At 39.2% G+C, this 15,622-nt stretch overlaps 1 protein-coding gene across 3 annotated transcripts in view; it reads right to left on the bottom strand.

Annotated features, from left to right (window-relative positions):
* Positions 1–15,622, bottom strand: part of med23 (mediator complex subunit 23) — a 100,577-nt gene that overhangs the window by 46,416 nt on the left and 38,539 nt on the right. For 2 of the 3 annotated variants that reach the window (XM_078542086.1, XM_078542087.1), the window contains 3 exons: positions 6,319–6,524; positions 4,980–5,160; positions 3,423–3,593 (listed from right to left, as the gene is read on the bottom strand). In XM_078542086.1, coding sequence (XP_078398212.1) covers positions 3,423–3,593; positions 4,980–5,160; positions 6,319–6,524 — 558 coding nt within the window. The remainder of the gene's footprint in view (positions 1–3,422; positions 3,594–4,979; positions 5,161–6,318; positions 6,525–15,622) is intronic. The other variant, XM_078542088.1, reaches the window with a different exon arrangement.

Below are 15,622 nucleotides of genomic sequence, written 5' to 3'. Positions count from 1 at the left end.
CAAATCTGGATACAGCAATACTTTCCATTGGTTAATTATATTTTCCATGCAAAAATAAAACAAAATCTTTCAAGGGTCTTTACTTGAATTAATGGATCAGAATGCTGATTGATACTAAGAATGAATTTGACCTAAACTGCTGACTACATGAAGTGCATAAGTTTAAACCAAGATTTTCCTTAGCACTTTCGTGTTTTGATACTCATACCATCTTGAACATTTTGTAAACTTTGACCATAAAGCGTAGCTTGCTGTGGGATGAAGTTCTCAAATTTTAATGAATATAGTGGGACCCTATTATCTTGGAAATGGTCTCCCAATGAACCTTTGAAGAAAAATTAAATGTTTTGTGCAATTTTTAAAAAAAGGGCTGTCTACATTTGCAAACTCTACAAATAATATAGTTTTCTTACTATTAATAGAAGTGGGATGGGAAGAGGGGGAGAAAAACTAAATGTTAAGTCAAAAAATCGATTGAATAAAATTCAGTCATTAAACCTTTGGGGCTCACTTTATACTGGTTATAAATTAGAATTTAACTTAAGTAACGTATCCAATATTTAGTATCACTGAGCTGAACCGCACTGGATGATTACTGTACAACTTGAAAATCTGATTTTGGTCATGTCATAAAATTACATCAATTTTCCTCTTACTTGAACTGTGCCCAAAGAGTCCTTATAGCAATACAATTCAAATGAGGTTTTAGACCAAATAATGTAAAGCTCCAGTTATGACAAACCATTTCTCAAACTTGGAGCCATCATTAGCTGAGCAGTTGGTATGGTGCTAACAAAGAATGTTTCTTCTAAGTGCTAAAGTATTAATATAGTTCATAATATCTGCTCTGAAGTTTGCTCCACAGGCTTTGTAGCAATCACTTTCAGTAAACATCAAACAGCTCAGATATCAGCAGGGAAATGGAAAAGCTAACTTAAAATGTACAAATTGAAATGGATTTAAAAAACAATAGATGCAGAAAATGCTATACCTTATTTTAGTATCTAGTTTAATTAGAATGAAGGAAGAAAAATTACATTACTTGGGCTTGACTTGTATTACAATTGGGCCAGTACAGGGTTAAATGTTAAATTCATTAGGATCAGAGCTCAAACCGAAAGCATAACGTGCCACTGACAGTGCTATCAAGTGACACTTATCCACCAATAACATGCTCACCAATGCTCAATTTGAGTTCTGCCGGCACCATTTGGCTTCAGACCTCATTACAACTTTGGTCCCAACATGAACAAAAGAGCTGAATGTAAGAGGAGAGACGAAGAGTAACTTGCCTTGGGCATCAAGGCAAGACCTGACTGAGTGTGGCATCATGGAGCTCTAACAAAATTGAAGTCAATGGGAATCAGGCGGAAAATTTCACTAGCAGCAATCATACCTAGTGCAAAGGGAGATGGCTGTAGTTGGTGGGAAGCCAAACATCTCAGCCCAAGAACACTGATAGAGGAATTCCTTGGGACACTGCCCTAGCCCAAACATTTTCAGCTGCTTCATCAACCACCTTTCCTTTATCATAAGATCAGAAGTGGAGATGTTCATTGATGAGTGCAGTGTTCAGTTCCATTTGTAACTGTGCAGATAATGAAGCAGTCTGAGACTGCATGCAACAAGACCTGGACAACATTTAGTCAACAAATAGAAGTAACATTCAGACTATACAAGTGCCAGGCAATGACCATCTCCAACATGAGACACAAAAAACCACACCCCCATGACATCCACAGTATTCCCATTGCTGAATCTTCCATCAACACCCTGCGGGGGTCACAACTGACCAGAAACTGAACTGGACCAGCCATATAAATACTATGGCTACAAGAGCAGGTCAAAGGCTAGGAATTCTGTGGCAAGTAACTCACCTCCTAATTCCCCAAAGTCTGCCTACTATCTACAAACCACAAGTCAGGAATATGATGGGATTCTCCCCATTTGCCTGGATGAGTGTAGCTCCAACAGCACTCAATTGCCTGGAAGAGGCATTTTGCTCCTCTTGAGCCCATAAAATGTAAAGTTAAAGCTTACTTTTAGATGTGTCCTCAGAGCAGCATTCACTGCATATTTTAAGTGATAATGAGTGCCCACTCAAACCGTTGTTAAAAGGCTGTCAGGATACTATTAATGTAATAAACATGGATTCACAAATAGGCATGAGGCCACTGCCTAATTTATGTGGTTACCTAATCAGCAGCATACATAATGGCATTACAACTCCCGCAGGGCTGGAACAGCATGCATAATTAACCCACTCCTTTATGACTGCCCCTTGCCCACTTGTGCTCAGTAGAAATGATCCCTCTAATTCCCCATCACTATATGTGCGAGCTGTTTCTCACATTGCATGGTCCCTTTAAGATTGCCATGCAGCTGCACATGCATGCATCTGGGAACCTCTGCTTGCACGTCGTCTGTTTGACCCCTACTGGAGAATTCTGGATTGCTGGGCAGTCACACACCCACGCAACTTAAAAGAAACATTGCTCGGCAAAGGAAATTAAAAGCCACCCTGCCTCCAGCTCATCTTTTTACTGACTGCTCTTTTCCTTTTAGTGCTATCTATTAAAATTCACCTTTTGCTCTAAGTGTACTTTTAAAAATAATTATAACAGCCAAGAACACAAAATACAACAAACTACAAACTTAGCTAGAATATGTTGTCAAAAAAGGAAGATGGATGAACAGAAGTTCACCCTATTCATTTCAATGATTTCCATTTAGTGCTGTAACTGGAACCCTAAATCATTAACACAATGTTTAAAAGGGGGAATCAAGGTCCAAAGCTTAGGTAACTTTGTCATTACATACTTTTCGTGATTGTAACTGTCATTTATATATTTCTTCCTCCAGTGAATGGAATTCTGCAATTTGAAATTGGCATATATACCCCCAAAAAGTAACATTTAGAAAATAGCATGAGACTCCTTTTGGCTAGAGGTGCATGATTAAAAGCTTTGAAAAACAGGTTGGTATTTTTAGAATCACTGAATCCAACATGCAAGCAAAAACACTACCAGGATTTTGTGATTATCAGGTTTGCTTACAGTTGTTTCACTACACAATCCATTTAACACAAGATAATTAATACATTTGAAAATGTCTTTCATCTGGTAAGTTTTTGAAAAATAAAAGGTTTAATTTTTGAAGAATGATAAATTTTAAGTTCTGTATAAAAATGATACAAAAAACATCATAGCCTTGACACAAATGTATGTCAAGGGCTACCAATATTGATTAACAAAACACATGAAAAACTACTCTCAATTAGAAATGGAAAATGAACACAGAACAGTCTTTACAAAGAGGACCACAGATCTGCTACTGATATTTAAACTATAAAACCTTGCATCAATACCTTTAGTTTTATATCTGACATAAAACATTAGAGATGACCAGAGACAGTCACTCACCTTGTGGTAGTTCATGTGTTTTGTATGCCAGTCACTCTGCAGCCAGTGCTCTGGGGAGTTTTCCTTCACAAAGTCACTCACTCGGTTCCTAAAATCATTTGGTTTTAACAGCAGTAGCTGAATAATGAAGTAACAGACTTGGGCCTCATTTCCCTCATGACTTCGCAAAGCCTACATTTAAAATTAAAATCCAAGCTTCCATTACAATAGAGCTTTTTGAAGGTCATTGCTAACAACAGTGTCAATTTTTTCTCTACAATAGACAAAAATGATGATGATGATAAGCTTTGGGGAATTTCAGTGGCTGGTTACTTTCACATCCTCATTCTTCGCTGTGCCTCACAGATTTAACAACTACTGTCCAGCTTTTGCAGTAGTACCAATGGCAAAGCTATCAGTACTCTGCTGAAACCAACAGAAATTTCAGGAGTCCACAGAGGTGCAGAACAACATGGAAATCTAGAAGGTGCTATCAGTGATTCTCCCCGGAAGGTGCGCTATTGAGGCACTGCCTCCCCAGAGCGCAATCCCTAAGCAGTCAGTGAATTGATGAAAACTTCCAATGTCAGGCCAATAGTCTTACAGTAAAAACCCTTGGAAAAAGTTTTGTTGTTGAATGAGGTACAACTAGGTTTTTAAATGGCATATTAATTACTGCTTGAACACCCTTACTGACCCTGAAAAGCTAATTCTATATTATGATAAAAAGTTCCACATTTTTGAAATGTTTAAAATTTGCTTATATTTCAGCTTTGATATTAACCCATATTCACAATCATTTATTTTGTTATCTGGAAATTAAAATTAATAATGAAGGGATTCAGTGATTTTAACATGCTGTTTGTGAAGATATTTCAATGTAATTGGCTGCTTACCCTGCTGGCTGGCATCCTGCAGCTATACACCTGGAGATCCCCTTGATTTGGCACCAGATTTAAACTTTCATTGGCAAAGAGCAACTCCGCACCACAGATCTCTAGTTATTTGTGGGCGGCTCTCTTCGAGGTTATCAGTAAGTTTGCTTCTCTGCTCACTGCAAAATCTAGGCCAACTACATTTTACTTTGAAGGGGAGGGGGGAATCAAGTAGAGCACAAATCCAGATACAAAAGGAGAGAAATCCTGTCCATCAGTTACAATATCAGCAATCCAGTTATAAGATAAATTACACATAATTCCCTCTGAAATCTGTCAAAAGAGCTTTCTTAAAAGTTAGTTGTGCGGGTGAACAGGAAAACAAATCAGAACCATAAATTCCAAATTCCAATCCACATCAGCGTTAGCCCTTGTTGGACCTTATCTGAGGGGACTCAAAATGGGTATCAAAAATAGAAAGAAAATTCAGTGCTTACTTTGAGGGGCATTCAAGTCACAAAAACTATGAAAATCTTAAGGTGTTATATATTCAATTCAAAAATGTTCATTTATCCAAGTTACAATATTCTAGTGCCTCAAAATCTTGTTGGTCTGAAATATCAACAATGCTGCATGACATATTCCCATTCATAAAATGCTTTTTAAGAAATTTTAAAAGAGAATAACAGTGAACTTTAATTACCAGGCATAATATCAATCTGTCCAAGGTGACGATGTTATATTTCCACACCATGTCATTGAGGATCTCTATGCATTTATTCAATTGTTGTCCTCCAGCAGAGGTTGAAAATTCATAGACTAGGAAGTCAGCAAATGTTCGAACGTGAGCTACCAAAGCTCTAGCTCCTATTCTTTCCAACACTCTGCAGTCAAGTGAACAAAACAAATCTCTTTTCAAAGGACATAATTTACAGAAAAATAATGTAATAGGGTAATATAGTAATATACAAATGACAACACATTTGTGAAGAACTAAAATAGAGAAATGGGCATTCTATAATATGAGCATTTACTTCTTTTGCTACCGCAAATAGGAATAGACATTTCCACTGGTTTAACATTAATGGCAAAACTATATTACAATATAAATTTAATTTTATGTAGATGGAAAATAGAAGTAATTTTTAAAATTTATTTTGAATCAGCTAAAAACTGACAATGCCTATAAACAGAATCTCATTATCATATATACATTAAATACAGGTCTATCTCCTATATTATTGCACACTGAAATATTGTCATCTTCAAATTAAGTGTGATTAAAGGGTGGAGGTTAGGACATAATTCAGTCCTTACTTTTATCTTACCCAGTATAAATTTCTATACCCATATTTACGAAAAGCTGCTTAGGTAAACTTGAGACACTGTAATTACACCTTCTCCTTGGTTTAGTTGCAGCATTTTTACTAAGAGGGAGGTGCAATCATGACTTGACATACGAGATATACAAGTCTTGTGTCTTTGCCTGTAATGCTGACTACAACACCCACTCCCCACACGTCTCTTAAGCAGGTCATCCCTCTTCACACAATTTGCATTTTTTAAAGCACAATAAAGTCTTGTGCATAAAGAATTGCAAGGGCTATATTCAAGGAGGAAACATACTGTTGCACAAACACCCTTGGTGTCACAATTGCAGACTGTGGGTTTGTATGTGGCCACTTTTCAAAATGAGGGGGGCATGATTTCTTCTCTGAAGGAAGTCAAAAAACAATAGCCAATTAAGATGACAATTAAAATCTCAACTCCTGCACATCAAGATAGCTCAAAGTGTAACAATGGCAAGGTTTTAGGAACAAATCTGTTCTTTCAATTAAGAGAATGATACATGCCATGGTGGAGGGAGAAATTAAAATAAAATGTTTTAATTAAACGAGATGGTAGCTAAACATATCCATGCTATTATTTGGCAGATCTACATCAAAACTATTTTGCAGGACATAGTTCGCACATGCAGACAGCCTGTTAATTTTTAATATCCCTCACTAAACTCACAGTAAGAAATCTCTTAAGGTGCTCACCTGTAGCCAATCTGGTTAATGTGATCTGTCTCTAATAACATTTTCCACAGCAGACAGAGGAAGAGTGGTGGAGATCCCTGCATGGAGAAGTGAGTGATGATATCGTTCTCATTGGTCATGGACTTCCACTTCCTGTATTCTTCTTCTACGTTCTTCTTTAAATTAAACCGACTCTCCTGAGGGACATTGTTCTGCTTGAAAAAGGCCTAACATAGATAAAATATCTCAAGTTAATATAAGTGCACAAAGAAATGTAATTTAGGTACTTATATATTAAAACAAGATAAAACAAAGTAGTGGTTGCCCATTTTTTAAAAATACTTGATCAAAGTACTCAATTCCATATCTGGTTGAATTACTTTAGATTTCAACTCACTAGGGGTTTAAAAACCTCCTGCTAATATTTCTACTCCAACATTAAAACATGTTTTTAATGGATTTTCCCTCTTTCTTTTTGTTTACTACTTAAAACAAATACCTAGACACTACTCCCCAGACCATTTTCTTGAGTAGATATGGAAATAATGCTCAAAATGACGTCCTGTGATAGTATTCTTTTCTCTTTCTGGACATCACTGATAATCCATGGCATATTTTTTATAATATGTTGAAGAATTCAACAGGATTAACTTAATGTGAATTATAGAAATTAGGTCAAAGAAATATTCCTTCATAAAAGAATCAAATGAAGCCAAGAATGAACTGCAGCAAACAAACTTAAAACAGATACACCCCTTGGGTATATACTATTGCTACAACAAGTACTTATATATTGCCTTTAATGTAATAAAACATCCCAAGGTGCTTAACTGGAGAGTTATTAAGAAAAATTTGACACCAAACCAATAAGGCGATATTAGGGCAGATGGCCAAAAGTTTGGTTAGAGAGATAAATCTTAACGAGTGCCTTAAAGCGGAAAGAGAGGTACAGAACTGGAAATGTGTAGGGGCGGAATTCCAGTTGCAGGCACTACCTAGGTGAATTAAAACTGGGAATGCCCATCAGGCCAGAATTAAGAGGAGTGCAGATATCCTGAAGAGTTGTGGTGGTGAAGTTGATTAGAGAGATAAGGAGGAGCAAGGATGACAGAGGGATTTGAAAACAAGGATGAGCATTTTAAAATTGTTTAATTGGGAACCCAATAAACAGAAGAGATAGAATTGCATCGATATAGCACTTTTCATGACCATCAGACATTTCAAAGTGCTTTACAGCACCTTGAAATATATTTACTGTTGTAAAATAGAAAACAAGGGAGCCAATTTTTGCACAGCAAGCTCCCAGAAACAGAAATGTTATAACGATCAGATAAAGTTTTTGATATTGATTGAGTGATAAATATTGGCCAGGACACCAGAGATAACTCCTTGTCCTTCTACAAAGCAGTGCCCATGGGATTGTTTACATCCACCCGAGGGGGCAGATGGGGCCTCAGTTTAATGCCTCTTTCGAAAAATGCCACACCTCTGACAGTGCAGCACTTCTCAATGTTGAACTGGGAGTGTCAGCCTTGATTTTTGTGCTAAAGTGGGATTTGAATCTGGAACCTTGAGATTCAGAGGGGAGACTGCTACCATCTGAGCAGCCATGGCTGAAATTGAAGGTCAGTGAGCACAGTGGTAATGAGTGAATGGGACATGGTGCAAGCAAGGGCAAGGGCAGTAGAGTTTTGCATGATGTAAAGTTTACTCCTGGCAGGCTGGCCAGGAGTATGTTGGAATAGTCAAGTTTAGGTAAAGAGAAGATCGAGGGCTTCAGCAAGTGAGTTGACGCAGAGTCAGGTGATATTAAGGAGTGGAAATAGGCAGTCTTAGTGGTATGTGGTCAGGGCCTCACCTCTGGGTCAAATATGACACCAAGGTTATGATCAGTCTGGTTCAGCCTTAAAGATGCCAGGGAGGGTGATGTGGTCTGTAGTTAGCAAACTGAGTTTGTAGTAGGGACCTACGATGATGCCTTCAACCTTAATTGGAGGAAATTTCTGCTCACCAAGCGCTGGATATTGGACAAACGGACAGATAGTTTAGCAACAGTGGATGAATCGCAGGAGGTGGTGGTGAGGTAGAGCTGGGTGTCATCAGCATATGTGAAAACTGATGCTATTGATATGAGGTCATCCCACTAACCCATAACAAAATGCATTAAAAATATTGGGTTAATGCAAACAACTTTTGAACCGTAAAAAGTGGCAATTAAGGTCTACTCAAAGTAGCAAGTCTGATTCTGAAGCCTACCATTGCAGGTGTGCATTTCATAGCTACTTGCCTTACAATATTGATGCCCTTCCATAAAACTATAGTAGAAAACACAGATCATTCTGATGTTATTGCAATATCTTCATCATTCCTGTATGGTTTAGTTTCGAAAGACAGCAAATTACTTTCCTGAGGTACTTCAACAAGTTGCCTTCTGGATTTATACCCAGTTCTCCTGCATCTGTTTGAACATGCCTAATCAGGCCTCCCTTCCATCTCCATCATCAAAATAGCCCCAACCAAAATCACAAACAACATTCACATCATATTTACAGATTTTTGACTATTTGACCCGTGTGGAATTTTAGGTAAATTACATCAAGATGTTCGTCCAAGATGAATTCATCTATAAGGAACTAAATGTGCAGAACACACAGACCTTTGAGAATGCTGATTAAATCCAGATGAACCAGCTGGAGAAGTACTGCTTCCCACGTAACACTGCTTGAGACAATGCAGGTTCATCGAGACATTCTAGCAAACATTCACTCGGTCAGAAAATGTTAGAAAACACCCAGGTCAGGCCTGCTAAGTCTTTTCCAGAATTTTCTGCTTTGAATTCACATTTTAGCAATTTTTGCTTTTGTTCGCTCATAATATACAGGAATGGCTTCAAGGGTTGGTGGCAGTTTGATTAACAGCTTAAATGGCCAATTTCCAGACATGGTTAAGTTGGAGGAGGTTTAGAGACTTTCCTGTCCATCTACAGAAAAAATTCTGCAGAATCTGGAATGGGAGTCAGAGTTAAAGCTCCTTTCTTAAATTTAGTGCTGATTAGTATCATAGAATTGCTACTCAGTAAAGTGAAATTAGCCTAATAGGGATAGTTTGGAATTCTTCGTTGTTTTCTGTGTTATAAGAGCATTATAAAATAGATTCACTCTAAGTGAACTACGTTTCCATGCCAGTCCCACTGATGTGCTTTTCCTCTTTAGTCTACCCCTTTCCCAGCCCTGTCCCAGCCAGATTATCTTCCCATACTTTAAACTTGCTTGAGTTAAAGATAGGACAGGTTCTTGGACAGCACACACTGCTGAGGGAAATCAACTAGTGAGTAAAACAATGGAATATTTGTTACAACTATCACAGCACACTAATACAAAAGCAAAATATTGTGGATGCTGGATATCTGAATTAAAAACTGTAAATGCTGGTTATGCTCAGCAGACCAGGCAGCATCTGAACATATAGAAACAAAGTTAACATTTCAGTTCAATGTTCTGATTGAAAGGTCACTGCTCTGAAAAGTTAACTCCATTTCTCTTCCAACAGATGCAGCCCGATTTGCTTAGTATTCCCAGCATAAACTTCTGATCATATAAGTGAAGTTTGCTTATGGGAGGGAAACCCTTGCTGTTCATCTGAAGAGAGTAACAAACTCAAACCGAAAGCAGGCTATGACCATAGTGCAACAGATTATGATCTCCCTCAGCAGCCAAAGACATGGGCACACCATCGTCCTTCAATGCCTCTCCTCCACTACCCAAATCCACAAGGCTGCCTTCTTTTGCTTCCAAACTTACTTAATCCATTTTTGTCAAAGCATCCTAACAATGGCTTCTCTACTACCCCAGTGCCATCCAATATGGAGTTTTCCCAAGAATTCTTCCTGGGCAGCCACTTCATCCTTATTTGCATGTTGCCTCTTTGTGTCATCTGAAGACATGAAAGTTTCTGTATTTACAGTAACTGACATTCAAATCTACCTCTTGCCTCTCAACCTCATTCACCATCGCCACATTCACATGCTGCTTATCCAAAATCCAATCTTGGCTGAGCCTTAACTTCCTCCAGTTAAACAAAGCAAAGTCTTTGCCAGAAACGTCATACCTTTCACACAGACTTCATCGCTTTCCCTCAGGCACAGTCTTAGGTTGAAGCAGACAGGTTGCAACTTGCGCATCCTGCTCAACTACAAACTTAAGTTTCCAATTGTATATCCTCTCCTTTACAACCACTTCTAATTCAGTCGGTCCATCTGCTACTGGAATTGTGGATTTCAGATTCTCTCCTCTTTCGAGGACAAAAGACAATCCTTAATTTAGTTATGCTTCACTGTGGTCTCGTTCAGGAGATGAAGTTTTGTTGACGCCTCATTGTAGGAATGTGAATTGTGCCTTGGCCAAAGCAAAAGCTAAGAACCCCAGGTGGAAGGAAGGGTGCTTGATGTGTCAATGCCTTATTTGGGAGATGACATTTTGAATTGAATTTCTCATTCAAGGGCTAGAAAATACACACACAAACAATTCATGGGAGATTTTGGCGAAACACCTTGCAAAGCAACCATGACGAGTGCAGCACTTTGACAGCATGTCTCTTTTTCCAGCAATACTCAAGTTCTGCACTCCCAAGCAACTCCTTTACAATAGACTTTAACATTTTCCCAATAATAGATGTTAAGCTAATTGGCCTATAGTTAACTGTTTTTAGCCTCCCTCTCTTTTTGAATAAGGGCACTACATTGGCCATTTTCCAATCTTCTGGGAATCTTCCAGAATTTAAGGATTCTTGGAAGATTACGACCAGTGCATCCACCATCTTTGTAGCTACCTCTGTTACTATCCTTGGACGCAACCCATCAGGTCCAGGGAACTTATCGGCCTTTAGCACCATTAGCTTCCCTAGTACTTTTTCTCTAGTGATAGTTATTGTATTTATTTCTTCCATGCCTTTTGACCCTTGATTATTTAGTACTTTGGAATGCTGTAAGTGCCTTCTACCGTGAAGACTGAAGCAAAGTATTTATTCCACTCCTCTGCCATTTCCTGGTTCCCCATTATTATTTCCCCAGCCTCATTCTCTAAGGGGCCTATGTTAAACTTGGCCTCTCTCTTCCTTTTCATATATTTAAAGAAGCTCTTACTGTCTGTTTTTATATTACTTGCTAGTTTACCCTCAGAGTTTATTTTCTCCCTCTTTAATAATTTTTTGGTCATCTTTTGTTGGTCCCAATCCTCTAGCTTACCACTAATCTTTGCCGCATTGTATGTTTTTTCTTTCAATTTGATACTGTCCTTAACTCCCTTGGTTAACTATGGTTGGTTTATCCCCTTCCTTGAATCCTTGTTCCTCAATGGGATATATTTTCTTAAACGTCTGCCATTGTTCATGATCTTGTACACCAGCCGCTGAAGGTAAGCATGCAGGTGCAGCAGGCGGTAAAGAAGGCAAATGGTATGTTGGCATTCATAGCCAGAGGATTCGAGTACAGGAACAGGGATGTCTTGCTGCAATTGTACAGGGCCTTGGTGAGAGCACACCTGGAATATTGTGTGCAGTTTTGGTCTCCTTATCTGAGGAAGGATGTACTTGCTACAGAGGGAGTGCGGCGAAGGTTTACCAGACTGATTCCTAGGATGGTGGGACTGACATATGAGGAGAGATTGAGTCGATTAGGATTATATTCGCTGGAGTTCAGAAGAATGAGGGGGGAATCTCATATAAAATTCTAACAGAACTAGACAGGGTAGATGCAGGAATGATGTTCCCGATGGTGGGGGAGTCTGAGGATGTGGGGTAGACCATTTAGGACTGAGATGAGGATAAATTTCTTCAACCAGAGAGTGGTGAGCCTGTGGAATTCGTTACCACAGAAAGTAGTTGAGACCAAAACATTGTATGCTTTCAAGAAGGAGTTAGATATAGCTCTTGGGGCGAAAGGGATCAAAGGGTATGGGGAGAAAGCGGGAGCAGGCTATTGAGTTAGATGACCAGCCATGATCATAATGAATGGCGGAGCAGGTTCGAAGGGCCAAATCGCCTACTCCTGCTCCTAATTTCTATGTTATGTTTCTAAAACTGTCATTTGCTCCTTTGTCACTTTAAGATTTCAATCCTTTCCTAGCCTGCCTCTCATCCTCCATAAACCTCAGCTCATCCAAAACTCTGCTGATTAAGAATGAGATATAAACAAGTTCTATTCATTAATCATTGCTGCCTTTATCAATCTTTCTTAATTTCTAGACCCCAAAACATCTCAAATTAAAAATTCTCAACTTCACTTAAATTCCTTCACTGCTTGCCCCTTTTTGTGTCTGTAACCTACCAAACTCTGTTCCTTTGACTTTGGCCCCTGATTCTGAACTCCCTTTCTCTTTGTCCCATTGCTGGCCTCCAACCACCTAGGCTTCACTTACTGCAATTTTCCCACTTAGTCATAGTCATAAGTCATTATGGCACGGAAGGAGGCCATTCAGCCCATAGAGTCCATGCAGCTCCCTGTAGAGCAAACTAGGAGGTCCTATTTTCCCGCTTTATCCCTAAAGTCCTATAAGTTTATTACCTTTAAATGTCCATTCCAATTTCACTATGAAATTACTGATCGTCTCTAAAACCCTTCATCTATTTTCTCCTCCTTAAAGGCCGGCCTTTAAACTCATCTCATTGGCTAAGTTCATGGTCACTGTCGTAGTTTGGGATTTTTCCATAAAACACATGCAGGCAAGAGCCATCGATCTTAATGTACATTTGCAGCAGTGACTGATTGCTTCAGGCAGTTCCAGTTTGAGCTCTCGCTCAAGTGATAGTTGAGAGATTTTCAAATATGAAATAGGCTGTTGTTGGGACAAGTTTATAAACAATGGTCCTTTAGTTAGCAATACCTAGTCATTCAGGACACATTTAGCACCTTGACAATTTGCTTTGACTCCTGCCAGTCTTGAAGGGGGCACTTTTTAAAAAAAATCAAGACACAAATTCAGAAAAGCACCAGAAAGGGTTCAAAGGGAACAAAGGCTGAGGGGAGAAAAACTTCCATACTGTCAGCAGAACAGAAAACACAGTGAATCTACCTTCCCACATTGTACAAGAACCCCTCCAAGTGGGCTAGTCTAATGCATTGTCTCTAGATTGTATTTCCTGCTGATACAGTGGGTGCTGACTTTCTGTATCCCTTCAAAGAGGGAGTAGACCGGTCCAGACATCGTACTATATAGAAGATAACTGGTTTTACAGATAATACATGACCCATGTAATTTCTTGGATTGGCTTAGGTCGTCCAAGAAGTCGGAGAGGAATTTTCCAGAGTATTTTATCATTTATCGGCACTGGGTTTTTGGCCTCTCCCAGGACACTGCATGGTAGCAGGGATTGAGAAGTCATGATGCTCCAGCCATCATGAAGTGGGGTAGGTTTAATGGACCGGCTGGTCGTTTTCTGCCCATCCTTTTAATATGTTCACATTCTTTATTTTTGTAATGGTACACAAACAGAAGTTGAACTGTTTAGCAACTGTCACAGACAACATGGGCTGAATTTTGCCGTCGGCGAGCAGGGGGCGGGGCCCGCTTGCCGACGCGAAAATGACGCGGGATGATGTCAGGGGGAATCCCCAACGTCATCCCACCCCATTTAAATCTTCAGGAAGGCGGGGGTACAGCAAAATCAGCTGTCTGCCCACCGACCTGTCAATGGCCAATTGAGGCCATTGACAGGATAATTAAAACAATTAAAGGACCTGCCCGTCCAACCTTAAGGTTGGTGGGCAGGCCAGGAGCCCCAACGGGCTTCTGAAAAAACATGAAACCTCATTCACCGGCGGGATGAGGTTTCATGTAGGGTTTAAAAAAAGTTTATTAAAGTTTCAGTGAAATTTATTAACGTGTCCCATCTTGTGTGACATTGTCACATGAGGGGGACATGTTAAGGATTTTTAAATTTTTCTATTTTTAAAGTTTATACAGGTGTCAGCAATCTCCCTGAGAGCCTCAGGGAGATGTGCACTCTTTCGTGCGCATGCGTGAAAGAGCGCACTCTCGCTTTTGGGGAATCCCCCCCGCCCGCACATGAAGTGCATAGCACTTCCCGTTGGGCAGGCCTTAATTGGCCTGCCCACTTAAAATGGCGGCGGGGCCTGCTTCTCCGGCAGGGATTGGCTCCTCGCCCGCCGGAGATTGGGTCGGGCCCGCCCGCCCTACAGGCAGAAAATTCTGCCCCATGTTTCTTTGTCACAATGGAATAAAGCAGTTCATGAACCAAATTTCTCTAGTGTTAACTCAATCTGTCTTAAAGGAGATTAAGGAAGCACATATGCTAGTCACAGATTAAGTTCAGATCACGGCAAGTTTCATCATTATCTTTGAGTTCTGCTGCCACACTAGTGAATACAGGGCAGAGGGAGTCAAGTTCTATGGGGAAAAAACAAGCAACCTGACAGCTTACAAAAACTGATATCATTGACTCTAAGTAAATATCTGTTGCATATCTAAAGTTGTAACAGTTACCCTTTTACACATTAAAGCCTCTTGATTAATGCAAGTTGCTATTCCTGTTAAAGTTGTGCAGATGATTCAGAACAGTTCTGTTTCAGTGGAAAACTAGAGCATGGCCATAATTTAATACAGAAAAATAATGCAGTTACAATATGCCATGCAAATCAAGACTAAGTTGTCAGATAAGAGGTTAGAGATGTGTTAATGTTTGGCAGCACAAAAACAAACAGGTGGTGTTAAGAAGAAAATATAAAGTGCTAGAACACACCTTCATTTGAATTTTCCATATTTATTAACTTTTCCAATTCTTGGTAAAATGAGAACTTCTTTGACAATAATAAAACTACTGTCCACGTCTGATAATCAGATTACATCTTGCAACCAGTAAACAGTTGGTAATAGGAACAAAACAATCCCATATTTGAATCAGTCTTGAAGGAATGACGTGACAGAGCTTAGGGCCTGGCCAGTTTGAATTCATATTTTCTATTCTTACATTAATTTGTAGCTTGGCTCAGCAATGTGACAACTGAAAATGATTTATCTGTTTGTTGAAAGGGTTTAAGCCTACATTTTTTGTAGCTGATGAGTTGTGGATTGGGAAAATACATATGCTATCTGATTTGCCAGTCAAGTTTAAAAAACAGCTTTTCTCTAATGACTTTAATAACAAGGAAAAGTGCACAAACATTAGCCTGGAGTCCAAATTCAGTCAAAGCAAATTTTGTTTGATTCAGGGTTGGAGATGGCTGCTGAAGTTGTTGACTCTTCTGGAATCCCTACGTCCCCACTCTCCCACTACAAGAATTAATTCAAAGTAGGCCATTAATGATTAATTA

This window comes from Cetorhinus maximus, chromosome 5 (genome assembly GCF_964194155.1).
Source record: "Cetorhinus maximus chromosome 5, sCetMax3.hap1.1, whole genome shotgun sequence".
Taxonomy (NCBI): Eukaryota; Metazoa; Chordata; class Chondrichthyes; order Lamniformes; family Cetorhinidae; genus Cetorhinus; species Cetorhinus maximus.
Note: the sequence above shows the minus strand (reverse complement) of the source record. Positions and strands in the feature narration are given on the sequence as shown.